General features: G+C 41.7%; 2 protein-coding genes across 4 annotated transcripts in view; one reads left to right on the top strand and one right to left on the bottom strand.

The window, feature by feature from the left end:
• Positions 1-13,301, top strand: part of vrk2 (VRK serine/threonine kinase 2) — a 32,281-nt gene extending 18,980 nt beyond the window's left edge. The window contains exons 10-14 of one of the 2 annotated variants that reach the window (XM_030747883.1): positions 4,344-4,402; positions 6,143-6,315; positions 10,083-10,223; positions 11,609-11,767; positions 12,017-13,301. In XM_030747883.1, the coding sequence (XP_030603743.1) occupies positions 4,344-4,402; positions 6,143-6,315; positions 10,083-10,223; positions 11,609-11,767; positions 12,017-12,376 (892 nt within the window). In that variant the 3' untranslated portion in view covers positions 12,377-13,301. Of the gene's footprint in view, positions 1-4,343; positions 4,403-6,142; positions 6,316-10,079; positions 10,224-11,608; positions 11,768-12,016 lie in introns of both variants that reach the window. The other variant, XM_030747882.1, reaches the window with a different exon arrangement.
• fancl (FA complementation group L) overlaps positions 12,360-21,530 on the bottom strand; it is a 30,827-nt gene continuing 21,656 nt past the window's right edge. The window contains exons 8-14 of one of the 2 annotated variants that reach the window (XM_030747884.1): positions 19,322-19,472; positions 19,105-19,188; positions 17,871-17,937; positions 15,657-15,738; positions 14,810-14,926; positions 12,881-12,952; positions 12,360-12,501 (exon numbers count right to left, since the gene is read on the bottom strand). In XM_030747884.1, coding sequence (XP_030603744.1) covers positions 12,466-12,501; positions 12,881-12,952; positions 14,810-14,926; positions 15,657-15,738; positions 17,871-17,937; positions 19,105-19,188; positions 19,322-19,472 — 609 coding nt within the window. In that variant the 3' untranslated portion in view covers positions 12,360-12,465. The remainder of the gene's footprint in view (positions 12,502-12,880; positions 12,953-14,809; positions 14,927-15,656; positions 15,739-17,870; positions 17,938-19,104; positions 19,189-19,321; positions 19,473-21,530) is intronic. The other variant, XM_030747885.1, reaches the window with a different exon arrangement.

The following is a 21,530-nucleotide window of genomic DNA, read 5'->3' as shown; positions in this document are numbered from 1 at the left end:
GTTTTGTAAGTAATGAACAAGTTGCTGCGCTTCCTACTGTCACTCCACGCATGCGCGTTATGCATAAGCAAGCTTTGCAAAGAGAAAACCAACGCCAACTTGTGGCCTGACATGGGAACTACATTGTTTTCATTGTTTCACGTGTCATTGTGTAAACACAGATCGTTTCTGAAACGCTATCGTGTAAACGGAAGGCTGAAACGCATCAAAACGAACGGGGCCTTATTATGGTGACCCATACCTTCTTTCACACCTTGGCGCATGTGATTCTGCACATGAACAATAGTGAATGACAACCCCCACTGGTGTTTAAATACCTGGGTCTCTCCACCTTTTGGTTTTAGAACTGAAGAAGCCTTTTGGCTGAGAGGTGAAACTTCTTCAAGAAACTTAAAGAAGTCCTATCGCCTTTTTCAAGCTCCCGAGACTACTATGACCTGGGTGACTGAGAACCTACACAGACACGTAACCTAACATTAGCCAGAAGAGTCCAGTTTTAAATAATGAAGCCTTTCTGGCCAGAGTTGAATTTCTTCTGGCTGATGTTTGCTTATACTAGCATGCCTACATGCTAGCTCTCAGGACTAAAGCGTGAAGCTAATGTGGAAGTGCCTTTAAACCTGTATTCTTTTTAATAGCCATCAGGGGGAGATAAATGTGGTTGCATAAAGACATCTATGAAGAAGTCTATGGGACGACTGCTTTCTGACTTGACCTCTTTAAACATTCTTGTGAGTTTATGGGCCCAGTCACTCATTTTGAGTCATTGAAAAACAATGACAATTTTGTACATTTAGTCAGTTTTGTAAATTTCAGTCTTGTGACTCTGAGAAGAGGATAATCCAGGATCTGCTCATTGGTTAATGGCAGGGGACTGATAAGTCTAATTGGCACAGCCAATGAGCATGTAGGTTTGCAGTCAGATCCATCTCTCCACAGGTTTCAAAACACCAAGATGAATGCTCATCTCAAGGTTTCATCACAGGGCTTCATAAAGGAAAAAAACTGGTCTGATGTCACAGTGACAGGTACCATAAACACTAGTTTATGGAGCCTGCTAACACCAATCTTATCCATTCAACATACTTTTGAATGGAAAAGGTTGGATAATTCATCTGAACTCCAGGGGCTGATTAGTCAGACATTTTTCAATTATTTTAATCAACTAACATGGACTAACCATTGCCAGAGTTCTGCAGTGAAGCTAAATTACAATAATTAAATTGCATTCCAGCATCTGTTGCTCTAACACATTTTTACAAACCCCAAAGAGACTTCATACCCCACACACACAAAATGTGATACTGCAATTACACTTAATATCATGATTAAAAGTCGTTCAGTGTATTATAGGCATTAGTGTCACTACCTTTCATCCTATTTCTTAAAAAAATATGAGCAGTATAGTGCATATGTAGTCTGTTTTAATTATGTCCATCCAAACTTTCTGGTTTAAAGAGTGGTAAAGCAAAACTACAGCCAAAAACTTTGGTTCACTTATAGGACACTTCTTTAGCACTTTCATTACATGGGATAACATGTTTCCTTGTTAAATTTAAGAATATAGCTGATTCAAAAGACTAGTTGTTGACGGCTTGTGTCTGAGGGCAGATTTTACAGTTGCTGTGAAACGTTTGTTTCACATCTGTGGCAAAACAAGACTTAAGATTATGCAATATTTAGATATAAAATTTTTAGGATTTGATGAGTGTTGCATTTATATTTTATCTGTAGATTTCTGAGAAGTCCCAGTTATGGATCTCTCATTCATTTAGGTTCAGTTCAGCTCAATTTTATTTATATAACCCCAAATCACAACAAACAGTTGCCTTAAGGTGTTTATATTGTACTGCAGTTACCCTAAAATAATACAGAGAAAACCCCAACAATCAAAACGACCCCCTATGAGCAGCACTTGGTGACAGTGGGAAGGAAAAATTCCCTTTTAACAGGAAGAAACCTCCAGCAGAACCAGGCTCAGGGAGGGGCAGTCATCTGCCGCGACCAGCTGGGGGTGAGGGGAGGGAGACAGGACAAAAGACATGCTGTGGAAGAGAACCAGAGATTAATAATAATTAATGATTAAATGCAGAGTGGTGAATACTGACACTGAGAGTGAAAAGTAGTGAGTGAAGAAGAACCACTCAGTGCATCATGGGAACCCCCCAGCAGCCTAGGCCTGTTGTAGTGTAGCTAAAGAAGAGTTCAGGGTCACCTGATCCAATCCTAACTATAGGCTTTATCAAAAAGTAAAGTTTTAAGCCTAATCTTAAAAATGGAGCGCTGCAGTGCAGTACCTTTTTAATATCGACAACGTGCTCTAATCTCTATAATAAAATATTATGGTCAACAGTATCAAACGCTGCACTGAGGTCTAACGGGACAAATACAGAGATGAGTCAGAGGCCAGAAGAAGATCATTTGTAACCTTCACTAATGCTGTTTCTGTACTGTGATTCATTCTGAAACCTGACTGAAACTCTTCAAATAAACCGTTCCTCTGCAGGTGATCAGTTAGCTGTTTTACAACTACTCTTTCAAGAGTCTTTGAGAGAAAAGGAAGGTTGGAGATTGGCCTATAATTAGCTAAGACAGCTGGATCACGTAATGACTTTTTAAGTAATGGTGTAATTAATGCCACCTTTACAAGCCTGTGGTACATAGCCAACTAATAAAGATATATTGATAATATTTAAGATTGAAGCATTAATTAATGGTAGGACATCTTTGAGCAGTCTTGTAGGAATGAGATCTAATAAACATGTTGATGGATTGGAGGAAGTAACTTTTGAAGTTAACGCAGAAAGATCAATCAGAGAGAGTCTAAATAAATATCAGTAGTATTGAAAGTAGCTGTACATAGAATTTGTCAGTGAGATGATGTGAGATGAATAGTTTGTTCTCTAATGGGTAAAATTTTATTTGTGAAGAAATTAATGAAGTCTTTACTAGTTAAGGTTCAAGGACTACTAGGCTCAACAGAGCTCTGACTCTGGTTACAGGGGTTCTTATTTTCCTGAATAGTAAGATGTCCTAGCTTTACAGGGGGCTTTTTTTTTTATAGAGCAACAAACTCTTTTTCCAGGCTAAATGAAGATCTTCTAAATTAGCAAGATGCCATTTCCTTTCCAGCTTACGGGTTATCTGCTTTAAGCTGCACGTTTGACTTATACCACGGAGTCGGGCACTTCTGATTTGAGGCTTTCTTTCTCAGAGGAGCCACAGCATCTAGAGCAGGGGTGTCCAAACTTGTGGCCCGCGGGCCGCTTCCGGCCCCGCCCACTTCCGGTCCGCGAATAGATGTCAAAAATAACATACAATTTGGCCCTTTAAGTTACTTTTTTTGACATTTCGCTTAACCCTCTTAATTGGAGGGTAAGGTGAAATGTCAAAAAAGTGTGTTTTGGTGGTCTGGGAGCAGGCACATTCTCTGTGGGGATGGGGCAATAGTGATCAACCTAACTCTATCCCCCTAGCCAAATGCAAAACTAGTGAAAAAGTCAGAAAATATGATGAGGGAAAAATGTCAGTGGCCTCCACCTGTAAAGCCATTCCTGTTTTGGAGTTTATCTCACTGGGGCCCCCGTAGTGCACCTGTTGTTAATGTCATTAACACCAAAACAACTGAAACTGATTAACTACTCCCTCAGGTACTTACTGTAACTGACCAGATCAATATCCCAGAATTTTAATTGATGCAACACTATGACCTGCCCCATTTTGTCCTTCTAATTGCACTGATGGATGAACAGTTCGTATATGCCTGTGCAGGTTGTTTTTGGAGCCTGCTCAATAAGAAATTTTAACTTTGCACAGTCTATACTCTGCATATCACTTTAAAATGTGTCCAAACTTTACTACGTTTTCTGTCACTCATTTTCCTCACCGTGTAGCTTCTATGCAAATGCAACTTCCTCTTGCTCTTACCAGTCTCAGAGCAAACTTTGCAGGAGCCTCTCCCTCTGTGTTTGATCTCTGTGAACTCACTGTGCGGTCTGTCTGTGCCCCCCACCCTTGCTCAGTGTAGACACACAGATGCTGCCTCACATCTTAACCAATCACGTGCAGCTTCTACAAAAAAAACTGCTCACTCTCAGGAGCTGGCTCCCGTTGTTCACTTCAAAGAGTTGGCTCTTAGAGCCGGATCATTCGCGACCAACCCATCACCACTTAACCTGTTAATCTGAGGAAAAAAATAAAAACACTAATGTTGTGTGCTTTGGCTTCATTTCAGCTTGTTTTCCTGCTCGGTCGCTCTCTTTCTCAATCTGCCCCACAGTCGATCTCTCACATCTTTCCTGGTCTCACCTCTTCTGTTTTTCTCTCCTTTATTCTTCTCTTAGTCTGATGGATAATCTGCCAGACTCAGTCCAGCAGCTGTCAGTGAGTGGATCCAGCACAGGTAAGCCAAGGCCAAAAGGTATCTTCAGTTGAAGGGACGACTTTTACACTTCTCAGGTTAAACACAGAATTTGGGAGTAAAACTACAAATATTTGGAGGGAAGGAGCAGAATCTCTTTTAGCTGTGGGTTTGAAGATCTCCATTAAAAAGAGCACAAGATCAGACAGAGCAGTAGGTTTCTAGTCATTAAGATGATGTTATTACATACTACATTTTAGGAAAAATAGCAGTAAGTATTTCAAAGGGTCTTCAAGTAATAGAATTGTACTGAGAACAAGTTCAGGTCAGATGGGAATATAGCTACAGCAGAACACTACTGGTGTTGAAGGTATTTGCACTGTACTGTGCCACATGCTGCTTAGAATCTGTTCCTAGAACAGATTCTTTTGGTAGCTTAGGTACTGAGCTTTATCGATGTCATTGTGGTTCTGAAAACATCATACACTGTATGGACAAAAGTACCGAGCCACCTACACACCCGCAGGACCTCCTCAGCCATGGAAATGCCCGTGCAATGTTTTTGTGCTTTGTTAATGCCAGAGGAGGTTTGGAACTCTGCAGTTACCAAGTCAGCAGAGCATTGGTGACTTTTACACACTATGCACCTCAGCACTCGGCAACAGTAAGTACCATGCTGGAATTCAGTGAGCTCTTTGGAACGACCCATTCTTTCACAAATGCTTGTAAAGGCAGACTTCACGGCTAGCTGCTTAGCTTTATACACCCGTGGCAATGAGACTGAAACACCTGATTTCAAAGATTAAGAGGTGTGGCCCAAAAATTTGTATACAGTGTTTCATATTCAGTAGCAATGCTACTGAATACTAGGTTTATGGTGTTGTGACATTCTAACAGGACCAGATTTTTGGGGAGGTTCCTGCCATAAACCAAGATTCCAGTGCACTAGTACTGAGAAGAGTACTGTAATGGTGGACGTGACATGATGACACGTGGTACATAAATTTGAAGGTGTAGCAGTGTGATTTATTGCTGAGATCAATGAAGAGTCTTTTCTTAGTTTGGCATAAACATGCCTGAAGTGAACATAATCTTTAAATCGGATTAGAAGAGTCAGAAGAGATGAGGCTAAATGACAGTCCGGACTACATCAGAATAAAACACTGTCTCCTTTTCACTTAGCTGAAGCTCCAGAATAACTATGTAGCAATTAAACAGCTGTCCCACTGACATGCCTTTCAAAGTTGCCGTGTTTTATCTCTCCTCTTTATAAGGAGAGGTCACACCTGTGTGATGGCTCAGTGTGTGATGTATGGTTGGGTCTGGATGCTCCTCTGCTGACAAAGCCCAGCTGCCCGCCACAGATAAGCACCAGGGTATGCATCAACCCATTGTGTTTTTATGTGAGTAAGAGACACACAGTGCTACTGCAGTATGTGTCATACACGTCACCTGGCTAGTGTGTGATGCATCGGGGCTGACTGAGTATGACACTTCCACACATGCACGTCCATAGCTGCATGCTCGCCTAATCTCCTCTGTGGCGAGATACATGACCAGTCAGTGTATTATCTGGACTGTGAGACCTTCAGGTTCATCCTGCCTTTGCTGATGCAAACGCCCCAGAAATGCTATCATATACAGGGGGCATCACTACTGAAGCTACACAGCAATGGAATAGTGACTTTCTAAAAATTTCTAATTTAATCAAATGACTTCCAGTATTTTCATATTAACATATTGATTTGAGTTCTTGAAGTTCACTCTGCTCTTGATCTTCAGATGAAGTGGCCAAATTCCTCTTTTATGTGAATACTCTGGACTACCACGAGGAGCCTGATTACCGGCATCTTAAAACCCTGTTGGGCAGTGCTGTCAGGGGAGGACTTGACTTCTCTAAACCACAAGGAGCTGCAGGGGAGTCATCCACCAAAGATCCTCGAACCACGGATAAGGTGAGGACACGATGGGTGTTCTGGAACTTTTAATTTCCCTGACAGAACTCTCCCTAGGGATTAATAAAGTTTAAGTCTGTCTGTCCGTCCTGTGAGGTGGCTTGGAAACGGTTACCACCACAGACATCTTTTCCTTTATGCACTGAAAGGCTGTGAACCCATCTTCATTCTCCTGTAGCCATTTGGCTGCTTATTAAAATCTTTGCTCAGTCAGACGTCTCTCTATAGGCAGCTCACTTTCTCAGTGGGTGTGGTTACTGATTTGACATTAGTGAGTTGATGGGTTTTTTTTTTTGTTTGTTTTAATTTTATTCCTCATCTCCCTGAATAATTTTCCTTCACAGCTTTAAATCTTGGCTGTTTTTATTTGAATTGCTCACTGCTTCATTTATTCAAGAAATGTCTGGCAACTCTATGAACTTGTTTTTCTTTGAATGTTTCCTCTGCAAAACCTGTTACAGTAGCTGTCAAAGTCCAGCAGGTTAGACTGAGCTCACTGACTCTGAAAAATGGAAATGCAACACCGGCTGTAGGAGAATCTTAATAATAATAATAATTTACAGTAAATGTGAAGTTGCAGTTGTCTGGTAACCAAATGCAAGACTTATTTTTAGACCTGTGCAGGTCTGCTGTCTTCACAGAAGGTAGAAAACATCCCTGATAAAGCAGTCTTCTGCACTGCACCATTAACGTTCATAGTTTGTGAAGTTTAACAGTAAATAATGTCCTGCTTTTGAAATATACTCTCCTGTGTTAACAAGTGATCACATTGTTAGATTAATTCATGTGCAAATTTTGCATAAGCAGAAAATGTCTTTTGTGGTTTTGCTTCTGCATATGTGTGCATGTGTGTATAGTCAGGTCAGTGCCCAGAAAAGCAGTTATGTCACAGATGTAGATTGTATTAAAGGTGCAGTTCTGTGGCGCTCCCTGCATGGGGCAGGATTTTTTTTTTCTGTTTGCTGTCACACCACTGATGAGAATGATAATGTGACTGTCTAAATTTTGTCATATGAAAATGCCCATTCTGTGACATAACTTTACTAGTAACTATTTACTTTATACTTTTTGTCCCAAAAAAAGGTCACCACCTGGATTTAACTGGAGATCTATGTTCAGCAATGTTATGTGCCAGAAAAATGAGGTCAGTCGTGTATTTCTGCTCTCTCCACTGGTGGCACAGGGATATTCCATGATGGCAGTGCCGGGATTCAGCAGAGTCCAGACCTTAACACTGCTGAGAATCTTTGGGATGTGTCCAGTGCTCCCATCAATTTGTTGCTGGTGCTGCATCAATGAACATACACTAACAGCTAGATCAGTCACCATCTCTGAAATGTTCCTTATGTATTGGAGGGTATCGACCATGAAACAGAAGCTAAAAAATACCCCCCCACCCAAAAAAAATAAAAAATTAGATCTAAGACTGGTAAAATTCAGTCAATTATAGCCATTCAGTCAACAACTTAAGTGCTGGCCACAAAGATCTCTGTTTCCTTTGCTGAGTCTCTTAACCCCGAGTGCTGAAATGTGACAGCAGTGAAAGGGAGGGTTAAACTGCCCCACCCCACCCCACCCCACTCCACTGAGCATGTGAACCAGAGGCGGTCAGGTCTAAAGCTGGAGGGCTGTGATTCTCCTTCAATTCAGCAGAATAACTTCTTGACCCCCCCCACTATCAATGGCCCAATTTGAAGGAGTTGATGACACACACTACAGAGCACAGGGTGTCTCCAATTATGCTCCTGATTTCCTCTCTTCTCCTTGTGTCATTTAATTTCCATGCTAAAGTGCTGGCCAGTTTGATCCCTAGTTAAACAGAAGTGGCCATTTATGGGTGGTTTAGTGAGGAGAGTAAATGTCAGCTGAGATAAAGGGCACTGAATGGGTATGTTCACAGAATCATTTGCCACTAGTGTTGGATAAATATGGGATTTTTTTATGGTGGATTGTAGTTTTGTAGTCACAGAAAGTTTTATTTAAAGAAGACTGTTCAAAGATGGGTTTCTGAGGTATACAGTAAAGTAGAGCTTTTATGTGACATTAAATGACGCAAGAACAAAGCAAAGTATGTGTAGCTGTAGATCAGGTGTTTAGAGGAAATGACCTCCAGAGTGGGGTCCAAACACAAAACCACTCAGAGGCTTCCCCTAGAAATTGGCCTCAGTGGAGATGAAAGACCAAAACAGTCAACTTTTACCTCACACCACTATAATCACTGTACTTCCACACCAAATGGAATCTCTGTACGTACACTTGGCTTGCAAGAAGTTTCCTTCACATCTGAACTCACCATAAACATTCCTTCCAGCGATGCACTGATGCAACTTTTTCCAGTACAATATCCATGCCTTAGCTGATAATGAGAACCAGTCCAATGCCACTATTCCTCACTCTGAGGAAAAGACTGGGAATCATTCTTTTATGTGTAAGACTACATCAGGCTAATTTTACTTCCTATTTTTTCTGAAATAAATTGTAAGAGATAAATGCTTTCAAGAAATCCTGTTTGCTGAATTGGTTTTCACTAGAAATATAAGAGAAGTCCAAGAAATTTAGGGGTGTCACGAGAACAGTACTTAAGGTACCTTTTGATACAAAAATTCTGAAAACACGAAGCTACCAGGGGTTGTCAGAAAAACTAGTACTTTGTTACTGATTGATACTAAAAAATTGCGATTGGATTACTCATTTGAGTATTGATACCAACAGTGCGACCTCAGCCTCTTCCTACTCATCCACAGCAGACAGGCAGGCACACAGACCTTCCCCTCACTAACAGCTGAACACATCAGCAGTAACACAACAAACTCGCTGAAGCATCTTAAAGACTGACACACTGGTCTTAAGATTTTCACGAGGTCAGTAAAATTCCCATTTCAACAGTTATCACAAATGTTAAGCTGGCCGGTGTACACGTTAACGTTAGCAGTTTAACTATTAACAATTATCCACATCCGCCATCTGTTATCTTTAAGGTGGGGGCTCATGGGTATGGCTAATGATTAAATAACGTTAATGTGGGAGCGAGGCAGCAGACATCATCAGTCCTGGTCGCCGGTAACATGAACAGTGTTATTTTAACAGGAAAACACAATTATTGGATATTATTGTCTTGTGTTTCTCTTAAAGTCTCAGATTGAAGCCGTCTACCAGCAAGCAGGCAGAAACAGTGGCACACAACCTCACAACTGTTTCATCTGCAATGCTGCCAAGTCACCAGAAGCACAGGAAATAAACATGGTTGTAGCTGGATCTACATGAACCAGAATGGTTCTAATCCTTATTTAAAAATTGATATCTCTTAATTCTGAGAAATATTAGTCAGTGACATGTCGAGTTAACACAAGTCCAGCACAAGCTTCCCAACAAGTGTTAACCTGAACACACAGAGTGAGAGCAGCAGAGATCAGGGAGAGGGAGGAAGTGGACAGTGAAAGCATCCTCTCCATCTGAGACAAACTGCTGACCCTTTCTGACCTTTATCTACTGTTATTTTAGCTCTCACGCTAGCAGGTGGTGCACTGCTGGTGAGTTATATAAACGGAACATGGAGGCTGAATTGCATCCTGACTGAAGAAACCAGCTTTTTGAGTCAGGATCTCATATCTGATCCAAATCTATATCCTCCAGCTGTGAAGCATTACGGGAAGAGAAATGGGCTTACACATAATGATATGACTGAAATGAGGTCAGTTAGAAAGCAGTCGTGTCAGCCTCACGTTGGCCATCACAGATCTAAAACAGCAGTTTGTTTCTGTCAGCAGAAAGGACAAGCCAGCAGAGTCCCCAAGGCCAAACCTTCATCTCCAGAGGAGCATGACGACGTCCATGAAGGGATGAAGTCCAAAATGGTGCCAGCTCGCTACATCAGAGGACCGCCCCTCACTAAACCGGAGTCACAACAGGTAAGTCAAACACCTCAACAACCTTTGAATACGGCTGTGAAAACTCAGCTGCAGTGGAACAAAAGATGCAGAAATGCTCAGTGCTAACCTGGGTACGCAGAGCAACCTGGGGCTCATTTGTAACATCACTTGTAAATACAAAAAAGTAACTTGATTCAAACTTGATTTGAATTACACTTTATTATTAGGGTTCAGATGCTTGTGTAACAGTTTGCTGTGTTTGAAATGTCTGCTTGCTCGTGTGTGGAGTGGTTGAAGGACAGATCAGACTGCAGCTGGAGTTGGCGTTGACCTCATGAGCCTTTGACTGAAGCTATGTTATGTCATCTTTGTGTGTACCGGCTCTGTCTGTACATGCTAAATACAGGACATTATGACATCATCTGTGACAGTACAGACCAGTTCATAACACTACAAGATGAATGTGTAATATGTTTTTAGTGTAAATCACACAGAGAATCCACACTCTTTGAAGACATGATACATTTTCAGCCTTTCTGGTACTCACTTTTTCCTGAGCTGGATACAGGGTGAGTAATTCAAAGAAGGAATTTCAAGGTAAAATACTTTAACTGTGGAAGATTTACACAAAATGGATCAAAAATCTGTATTTTCAGGCAGAATGGCATTAAAATGTATCTCGGTATTGTCTATGAAAGCCCCACGTAAGGTGTCACAAGCCCTTTTAATAAAACAGCATTCAGCATGAAATGTATGCTGTGTAATTTCACAGGTCACGTTTGTAAAAGCAGCTGCTTCCTCAGTTGGGAGCTGCTGCATTTTTCAGGAAACTGTAGAACTGTGTTCGATATTTCTTTGTGTTAAAAGTAATACCTGGGTAAACCGTTCTCACTCAGCTGGTTAGAATTTGACAGGAGCTTGAAAATAAAACCACATACTGCTGTGGACACAGTCATCAGACACAGATTTTACACACCTGAAAGGCCCAATCTGGGTTTAAGTAGATGCTAAATTTAGAACATTCTCACTGCTTTACCTGCTGTCAGACAAACCACTACACTCCCGCAGCCTCCACGCACAAAAACAGTCATTTCACTTCATAAAACAGGAGCTGTTCACTGCTGCCTCAGCTGGTTGGTTAGTGGATTTTGTCCCTATGGATTCCATTATAAACATGAAGAATAATTTGGTCCGAGAGTTTAATTTCCTTTTTTTTTTTTTTTTAATGAATCTGGACAGGCAGGGTTAATCGCAGCTAAAAACTAGTAGTGGTAGTAGTAATACAAACCAACACAGCACCCTGGGTTCGTGTGTGTTTGGGGTTAGATGTTGTACTTTGCACCTGAGATATATGCCTCATTTTACTATCAAATAAATGATCAAGTCACTGATGGTCAAACCTTTTTGTTTGTGTTTGCTGATAGAAGGAAGAAGTTCCTCCTGCTGTCAGACGGTCCCTGAGGCCAAAGCCTGCACGCACTTATGAAGAATATGACAGTGAAGAGGAGGACGAAAGGCCCAAGCCCATTGCTGCACACTATCTCAGAGGTCCTCCAATAAAGCCCAGATCTCAACCCAAACAGGTGTGAAGCCAAAGCTCGGGCAGCCAGATTTCATATGTCATTTGCTGCTTTGAACCTGTTTTACACAAATTTTACACTAAAGGCTCCAAAACAAGTTTTTAAACCTGAGTAAATCTTTATGAATGTGCTGTAGAACCTTAAGACATCTTGTTGTTACTCCAGATTTCTAGAGGTTGCAAATAGATAGCAGAATTGGAAGTTGGTACCTAAATCTTTCAAAGAGCACACTTGAATTACCCTCTTCAACAGAAACCTAACCCCAAAAGGACAAGCAGGAAAACCAATGACGTGCCTTTGACCTCAGGGAGAATGGACCGCCAACTCTTCCCACAAAGGAGAAAAGATGAACGGGCAAAATGTGAGACAGAACACAGAGAGAGACGGGAGGAAAGCGCATTCCAGCACAGCCCAACGTACAGATATCCAGAGTACTGTGATTGCCAGCTCTATGAATACACAGACAGGATGGGTAAATGGAAAGACTCTGTCCCCAAAAATTCAAGTCCCCCACAGAGAGGATGGCTGATGTCCTGGTTAGTCTTCCTGAGCGTCTTCCTTTTACTGGTTGCTGTTGTTGGAGTTTGCCAGCGTACACTGAAACCCCTTTGAGGACGTAATGGATCTTCACGTTTTAACAGCTCCTTTCAGAGCTGCTTCCCAAAGTGGAGACGGAGCAGCCGGGAACACAAAGCCTCTCATTAGGACTTCTGGGCTGCCATTTTGACAGTGATGGGCTGAAATAGAAGGACAAGCCTCAGTTTATTCAGACTATTAGATGTTCTGTAAAGGTAAACATGCTATGAAAGATCACTTTATGATAAAAAGATGAAGTGGGCTCTCATTTCTGACTGCAGCTCACATGCACAAATAAAACCATCTCTGAATTTGAATCGGTGGCGAGCTGCATTCACAGACACGCAGTGTCACACGTTTACTCCTTTATCAGACGAGGAGTAGCTTCAGTCAGAGTGTGTGAATGCAGCACATTGTTGGAAGCGCACTAGCAAAAGAGAAGGCTACAGGATGTATAGAGGCATGTTAATTAATAAGCTGAATATCTATTGAGGCCTTTCTAAAGGCAGCTGTCAGTCACACTGTGAGACACACACGTACCTTGCTGCAGTAAGGACACTCTCCAAAAACAATGTTGAAGCTCTGCCTGCTGGAGTGCAGCGCTCGCAGCCACTGAAGGCAGAAGAGAAAAAGATCAAATCATTACCTTGAATCTGATGTGTGGCTCATAATAACACCACTTTCAGTATACACTTTGTAAAGCTATATTTAAGATTATTCACCAACTCGAAGCATCGGAAGGCTTTTAAACCAGAACTTTCTAAAAACGTCCTGCGACGACTTCTAAGCTTCAGAGATCTGCCCGTGCAGAGTGTCGCTGAATACACTAAAGCCGTCTGTCCTTATTTCCTGTGTGTTGTGAGGCTGCACTGGTCTAATCCTACCTTTGATCACACCTGACTCACTCACCTGAGCACCCACCTGTTAGAACACTAAAACACTGATGGCCAAACCAAACAAATAAAAAATAGAGTGGATGAATCAAAACGAACAAACATTTAAAGCAGAGCCTGTGTTACCCTCTTAGCTGTCGTGTCTGTGCACGTTGATTTTATTTCTGGCAAAAATGATTTATGCTTGATTAAATGAAATATCCTGTACGTGTGTCCCAGGCATGAACACACTGTGGCCACATGCAGCCCCCCTGAAGGTAACAGGATCAAGTTTTGTGTAATGAGTGAGTGAAAACACCACATGTGATGCACAAGACTTTGTTCATGCCAGTTTAAATAAATGAATAAATAAATAAAGTACATGTTTACAACTGCGTCCACTCCTTTGACTGTAAATTAGTGACTTACTCCAGCAGGAGGAACCCTTAAACTCTGAGGACCATCTCAGCTGATTAAAGTATTTTAGGAGGGGCCGTTTTAAACTTGAGTAAATAAATGGAGAAGTGTGTCCCAGAGGTAATCTGATAGTACTGAGGGACTTTAGAAAAAGTGGGGATTTTATTATTATAACCTGATCACAGTAATTAAGTTATTGTGTAGTTTTGAAGCAGCCTGAGGTACATCCTTCTGAGACTGTACTACTGTAATGTGGCTGATGCATGTCATATGAACCCAAACCCCGAGCAGTGTGTTCCTGGTGTGATTCCTCAGTTCTTTGGCTCTTTTTAGGCACATGAATGGTCTATTTGAATATTCAATGTATTTGTTCAAAAGTCATATAATTATACAGTTTAGTGGTTTACACATTTCCCTAAAAAAAAACACAAGCTCCCTGGTTTGATCCCCAGAGAGGACACAGATCCCTTTGGGGTTGCATCAGGAAGAGCATCTGCTGTTTAAAATCAATCAATCAAAATCTGCCAAATCAAACATGCAGAGCTACTTGCTATGAAGACCCTTTTGTGAATAAGGGAGCAGCTGAAAGTAGCTTCTATGAATATATACTGCTCAAAAGGGATTATGAACCCAGCCCTCAAAGGGCCGATGATTTTGGTTTCCAATGTTTCAGTGTCATTCTCAAGAAATGAGAGCAAAGACTTTCAGCTTGAGTATTTCATTCATCAGGATCCAATGTGGGATTTAAGCGTTCCCTTAGATTTTTGAGCAATATACAGACAATGGTAGAAACAATTTACATAATATAATTTCATAACACTTTGCCCTCACTGTTATCTCAGACATCTTTATATACAATATGATAAAGCTTTGCTAACATGTATATTACACCCTTCATCAAATAACTTGCATCAAATATTTGTCAGAAAGTTCATACATGAATCCTTTATTCATTCCTAATGAGTTAAGATCCAGTTTTAAATGTAAGGCCAATGATGAGCCATTACATGCAGCTCTATCTACTGTTAGATGCTTTTTCCATAATGTGTTATATGAACACGTCTGTCTATGTTCATTAATCAGCCCTACAGTTTAAAGTGGAGGAAACTCAGTTGTTGAGCTCAAATTCAGTGGGTGCAGATCACACAGACCGTGTGTGTGTTTGTGTGTGTGTTCATACCTCATACAGACAAGTCTGGTGGAAGGGCTGCCCACAGCGAGGGTCATTACACACCTGATCAGGGATGGCAGCTTCAAGCCGATATGAATAGCAGATGCCACATTCGACGTTAAAACTCTACACAGAGAGGAAAGCAGTGAAAGTGGATGTGCAGCACTCTTGTTCACACAGACTGTGCTCACACGCTAAAGAAAATACTCCAAACATCACCCTGTAACTCCTTCACTTCCTCTCTGCTCTTGGTTGCATTTTGGTGTAATGATAAGCTCCTGTTTTGTTTTTTTTCCTGCAGCTATCCATTAAAAGAGAGGATGTCAGGAAAAAAAAAAATCAACATCTGGTCAACTCAACTTTTTTTGCACTCCTCTGAATGTTAATGAAGCGGAGGCATTAATCACCGCAGCGACAGCGGATAAACACGACACCCTTTCAACCCATCCGCAGAGAAGGGAGGGGAACGAACGAGGGCTTTAAAAAAAGAAAAGACAAATGGTTTTCCGTGATTAAAGCGGTTCGATAGTGCAGAGAATTCTGCCATCTTTGTTATTCTAATGATCTTATCTGTAAACAACCCAATTAAAGGAGAATTGGAGCCCACCTCTTAGAAAAACAAAACACACAAAGAAAAATGTAGAAAGAAACAGGAAAATAAGCAGCGGTGTGTGCCCGCCCCCTTAGAACTCTGAGCTCAAACAGGAGAATGTATGCAGAGATGTAAACACACACACACACACACACACACACACACACACACACACACACACACACACACACACACACACACACACACAGTGGTGAAGGGAAGGGACATGTTTGAAATGGAAAATGGGGCAACTATGTGACATACAGATTTTTCGTGGGTGGCAGGTGACGGGAATTCGATCTCCAAAACATCCCGGAGGTTGTGCAAGACGCTGGAGTCCGGGTTCCTGCCAGCAGACCACAGACAGCTCCTTCACACACTAATTAACCACATGCAAATGAGCCTGCAAAGACACTGGGGGATGATTAGGAGACTTTCACTACTGCTATATAAGATGTAAAAAAAAAAAAAAAAAAGCAGGAACATTTGAGCTGCCTCAGACTGCACAGTGGTGGAGAATTTCCTGAGCTGTGTGTCATGCAGGGAGGCAAATGTTAAAACCTGGGGTGAAATTTAAATCTGTACCCAGCTTCATTTGGAAATGACTTTTTTTCTTCTTCCCCTGAGTATTAATCAAATGGTTCTCTGCTCTCTGTGCAGGGTTCCACTCAGACACTGATAATGCTGCTGGATGTAAAGATAAAAAGAATTGTAGTCTGAATGGCTGATATGCTCACAAATAGTAGAATGACACTTTCTTTGTGGACACAGACAAAAAGCTGCAAAGACCACGATGAGTTGTTCCCCTGTTACTATTTCCCAGTATGTGTATATGACGAGCACTTGTATAAAAGATGGTCTGAAAAGTTAAGCTGACTTAAGTGCCTAAAACTTGCATTCTTTCTCATGACCAGCAGGGGTGACTCCCCTGGTTGCAAAAAGACTTCTGCTTGTGTAGAAGTCTGTGGGGGGAAACATCCCTGAGCTCCCTCGCTGCACCCTCCTGATGAGGTCATGAGCTCCATCACTAGTTTCAAGGTTGAAGCTGCATCCACACTGGAAGCGATTTGTAGCAACGAGGCGTCCAGAGTCCACAGAAAGTGAATGAGATTTGGTGACTTCAAGTAACTATGGTGGAAAACATGCTGGCAACACAAAGTGGGTCGATCCGAGATAAACTTTTCTCAGCTGAGGAGAGTGATTGAAGCAACTACTAGTGACAGCACAGGATACTGTCGACTGACATATGACCTGGTAGTAAATACATTACTGGGTTACCTAGGGAACCAGGGCCTGGGATGTCCATCAGTGACCAGCTTCAAAGCGATGCACAACAATCAACTCACTTTCAGCGTGGATGCAGCTTTACTGAAGACAACACATTGTTCATTTTGTAAATTATGGACCATAATGGGACCACCTTGCTCAAGCACGGTTTAAACTGAAAGTAACCACCCTGTCAGGAATCATAACACGAATTCTAGTGTTGTACTTTTTGCATGTCAGTCCAGGAACAACCAGATCCTTCTTATCCCAAAATACAGCATTTCTGTCAGACACTGGTGTGTTTCAGGTACACAAAAAGTGTCATTTGTTGGTGGTGCGTAACGTGCAGGGATATGGCATAAGCAATAGGGGGCTGTCACTGCCATCTGTCATTTATCAACACAAAGGGTTATTGGTGTGAATGGGTAATATTTCAGCCCCAACCGCAATCTTTTCCTTAACCTAACCAAGTATTTTTCAGTTCCTATTTCTAACAAGTGGAAAAAAAACAAGACAATGTCTGAAACGACCAAATGGGACTGAACCCTGCAATCCATCCAACTTCTTAACCAGGACATGTTACGTGTCCATGTATGAACACCTACCCCATGGTGTCTGCAGCTGTGTGTGTGCGTCCACACCAGAGAACAATCCTGGCCTTATTTCCAACACGTAATGTAAATCTATGAACAGTTTTGTAGATGAGGCCTCAGGCCGGTGTGCTGTTTGGTGAAGGGCAGGTACAGTAGTGTGCAGTGAGTTTATCTGAGCTTTTAAGCTAAAAACAGCTCACTGCTGTGAGAGTGAATCAAAATGCTTTCTGTGCAGGTCAAAGATTGAAAATAATGAGCCAAAGGATGCCAAAGCACTCGACAGATAGATGGTGCAGAGGCAGATGAGAGTTCTCTGCAGGTTCTTCACAGCAGTCATGATAACTTGTACATTTTTAATAGGAACCAGTGGGCCCGAGGCTCACAGCCACAGACTTAAGTATTAAGTATTGTATAAGTAAGTATTGGTGGGTTTGCTTTTTTCCCCCATTTGATTCATTGACAGTAATGCGAAATCATATCAAAGCGCATCATATGCATAACATCCACCAAATTCTTCCAAACGTGGATCACCTTTGGTTTAAAGAAACTGGATATTCAGCTCAAAGACAAAATTCTACTGAATTACTGCGTCAAAGCTCAACAACTGAGAAAACCTTACCACAAGTGCATGTTGGCATTCAGCTTATTCCTCAGCGGAGTCACCACTGAAACAAAACACAAGAAACCTGTGGAATTGGATGTAAATCAGAATACTAATAACAGCCTTAAATTAGATCTGAAGTCACATTTCCAGCAGCTGCAGATACGCTATTATTGTATATAAGGCCTTGGAAAATTAGACCACCTTAAAAAAAACACTCTGCATACCCTCAAACAGCATCTCTTATTGGACAAAGGCCCGGATCAGCACAGACAGCGGCGTCACTGCTGTCAGATATGAACCATCATTGCTTGTGCTGTTCCACAGGGGAGCTTTGTCTCCGTGCAGCACTCATCACTCTCACTGTTTGTTATTCCTACATGCAAAAAGCAATATTTCTATGCGACCCCCTGTATTTGAGGGTCGCTGCCTGCCTCCCGTCTTGGTGGCTGAAGTGTGCATGTGTTTAATATCTTTTGAGTTGCATTGCTAGGCAACAGGCTAGGAGTCGCGTGACCTTGGGTTTACAGAAACAATGGCCGGCAATTGACGGGGATTTAAATAGAAAGCTGAAGCCTGAGCTCGCAGGCTGACTGGCTCCGGTGTTGCTGCGCTGGGAATGAAGATGTGGTACTCTGGAAGCAGATCCTCTGACACAACAACACATAACAGTCAACACAACCAGATGTGTGGAGAGCAAAAAAAAAAAAAAAAAGAAGGAAGTGCTATTCCTTTTTTATTCACACCTCGTGGCTTCGCACCAATCTGACCTGAATAATGACGGCATGGACAGAATTTGGGCTTTATTGCCTGGTCTAATCCTCAGCTGGTACATTATAGTGTGAAAACAGGCAGGATACACGTGTCCCACAGTGATACCGGCTCCAGACGCTGGATCCCATTTAAGCTGAAACAACTAGTTTGTTACCTGAACTCATTAAAAAAAATGACCATAACAGAGCAGGTTCACTCGCTGTAGTGGGCTAGAGCTCTCATCTGACACCTCATCTGTAAATGCATATTAACCTGAATTTAAAGCATTTTTTATTTAGTCGGTCCTACGTCTGAAACCAAGTCAGCTAGTAACTGTCATATGCATGTAGCTTAAATATACCTACAACTCTCACAGTCACCTGATAACTGTATTACAATGACTTCCCATGCTGTAATACTGAGTGTCAGTTTTCTTATGCTTTTGCGTTGCCTACAAGCAAACTTTGAAGTACTTCCATGACTCTGGAATCCTACCCACCATGTTCTGCTCCCAGCAGCCAGCATTCTGGCAGCATCCGTGGGTGTCTGGGATCCACCTCAACTTTGATGGATACGTTGTTTCCTGCACACACAGATGTACTTCCTTATCATTAAGACCAATAACTGGTAGAGTAGGTATAATATTTGGTTGCATTAGGCTGTGAAGTCCAAAGAAGTTGGGCCAAGATCTGCCTGCACATCATTGCTTGCAGTACCAATGGCGATCCGCCTCATGGTGTCGGAACGGCTGGGTTTTTCTGGCTCCAGAATCCAGGTCTTGCTGTCAATCTCATCCAGAATGTCCCAGAACTCTGTCAGGGACTCCAAAACCTGCAGGAACTGGCTATGGAGCTGCTCCAGAGTGCTCTAACAAACCAGACCAGAAGAGGCACAGCAGTCAGTTGCAGCACAGCATTATAACAGCGCAGTTAGTTATATATTACTACTTCTATTACCGCAGGTCCCAGTCTGACCTACTGAGTACACCCTTACTGCTTCCATTGGAATTAGAGGGTAAGTAGCAGCCAGGTGCTGCTAATTAAATGCACATGAAAGCTGATCATTAGCGAGTGTGAGCAACTCTATAAAAGCAGAGGATTTGTCAGTTTGCTGGTCTGGGGCACTCAAATGTGTTTTAACACGGGACCATGGTACTTTCCATTGATTCCTCTGTATACCAAATTATTCTAGAGTCAAATGTGAGGCATTCTGGTTATATCTGTAAATAGTTGCTCATCACAGTAAAAGAAGACTACTTATCACATAAATGGTTTGGTTTATAGTCAAAGTCAGTGACACAAAGCAAAGAGAATCCTTTAAAGGTTTTTGATATGGCATTTCAGCAAGTTAATAATTAAATGTATTTAATACCAAACCAAATACACAGAAGACATCTGTCGCCACATTTCATTTGAAAAATAAAGTGAACTGAAAGTGTAGATGGCAAATGGTCAGTGAGTAAAGACTGTATAAACTTGAGGTGCACACACATGCTTACACACAGAGCGAAGAGAAAAGGAGGCTGATAGAGGTGTGGGAGAGCAATACAGATGGAATGAGAAGGAAAAAAAATTAGAGGAAAAAATGAACCAAAAATTATGGGTCATTGTGCCAGCACAGTGCACACAATTAAGCATCGTCCAGGTGCCGAGAGCCTCAGCAATTACAGCCCAATTAATGCCAGTGGTATGATTACGGTTACAGCTCAGGATAACTGCGCTAGACCCAGTTCAGAAAGAAGAAAAAAAGGAAGAAGAGCTGGTAATTGAATTCCTGCTGCATCTGAGAAAAGAACATGGGTAGGAGAGGAAAACTGTAGGGAAGTATGAAAGAGGCTGAGCCTGAGCTGAGATTTGCTCTTTGGCCATCTCAATCAGTCCTCTTTATCTATGTATGACTGACCTCAATTTAGCTCCTAAAAGCAGCCAGGTTGAAAGAATTCACTTCTCTTTACTCGGATGCTGTTAAATTTCACAGTCTTTAACCCCTTTTCTATAATTTCTTTTATTTGTTCACTGTTGTAATTTCTTCCACTCTGTAATTTTAAAGAATTGCAAGAGAACGCAGTTGATGTGACATTTTACTAAGAATGGTTGTGTGAGTTGTGTCTTTCTGTGTACTACAAGTTGCCAACATTAACGTTTTCTTCTTTGGAACATATAAAGGACAAAATACAATCAGGAAAACTGATGGCTCATTAATGATAATTTATGTGTTAAGTTCAGATTTTATAACTTCACAGATGAACCAAAATACTCTTTGTAGACTCACAGATGAAGCAAATAACAGCGACTGTCGTGTAACAGTGGTGGATGTCAAGGTACATTATAGACTGGCTCTGAACTGTTCCTGCAACCCCCACTAGAATCCCACAATGGTCATTTCTCAGGATGGCGTCAACTATGACAACGGCCAAATCGCTAAAACCAGCCAACTGGATCAGAGCATGCCCAAAACCACAAGGCTTGTGGGTGCTTCCAAGAGTGACGGATAGCTATCACTAGCAGGCCAAGGAAGGAGGAACCACTGAAGGAGTCACAGACCTGCAGACCAGGGAAAAATGTGGCTTCCACGACTGGTTGTTGAGTGGACGCTGAAGATTGCTGGCTGAAATCAGTTGCAAAGAGGATGCAGCACTAAAAACCTTCTTGTAATCTGGTCAGTAGTAGATTGCTGGGATTGCCAAAGGTTTGCATGGAAGACACCAACTTGTCTGCAAACACTCGTGAACGTAACACTGACAGTAGTGAAAATTTGCAATGAATCAAAGTAAATATTGTACCTTACTGCAGAGATGCACATGTTTCAAAAAGCCCAACTTATACTTTTAAGGCAAGCATCTCTGTTTCCAGTTTGCATCACACACTTCATTTTCACTTCCACTTAATGAGTATTTGGCGAGTGTTTGTAGACAAGCCAGCATAG

Source organism: Archocentrus centrarchus, chromosome 15 (genome assembly GCF_007364275.1).
Source record: "Archocentrus centrarchus isolate MPI-CPG fArcCen1 chromosome 15, fArcCen1, whole genome shotgun sequence".
Taxonomy (NCBI): Eukaryota; Metazoa; Chordata; class Actinopteri; order Cichliformes; family Cichlidae; genus Archocentrus; species Archocentrus centrarchus.
This window is presented reverse-complemented; position numbering and strand designations above follow the sequence as displayed.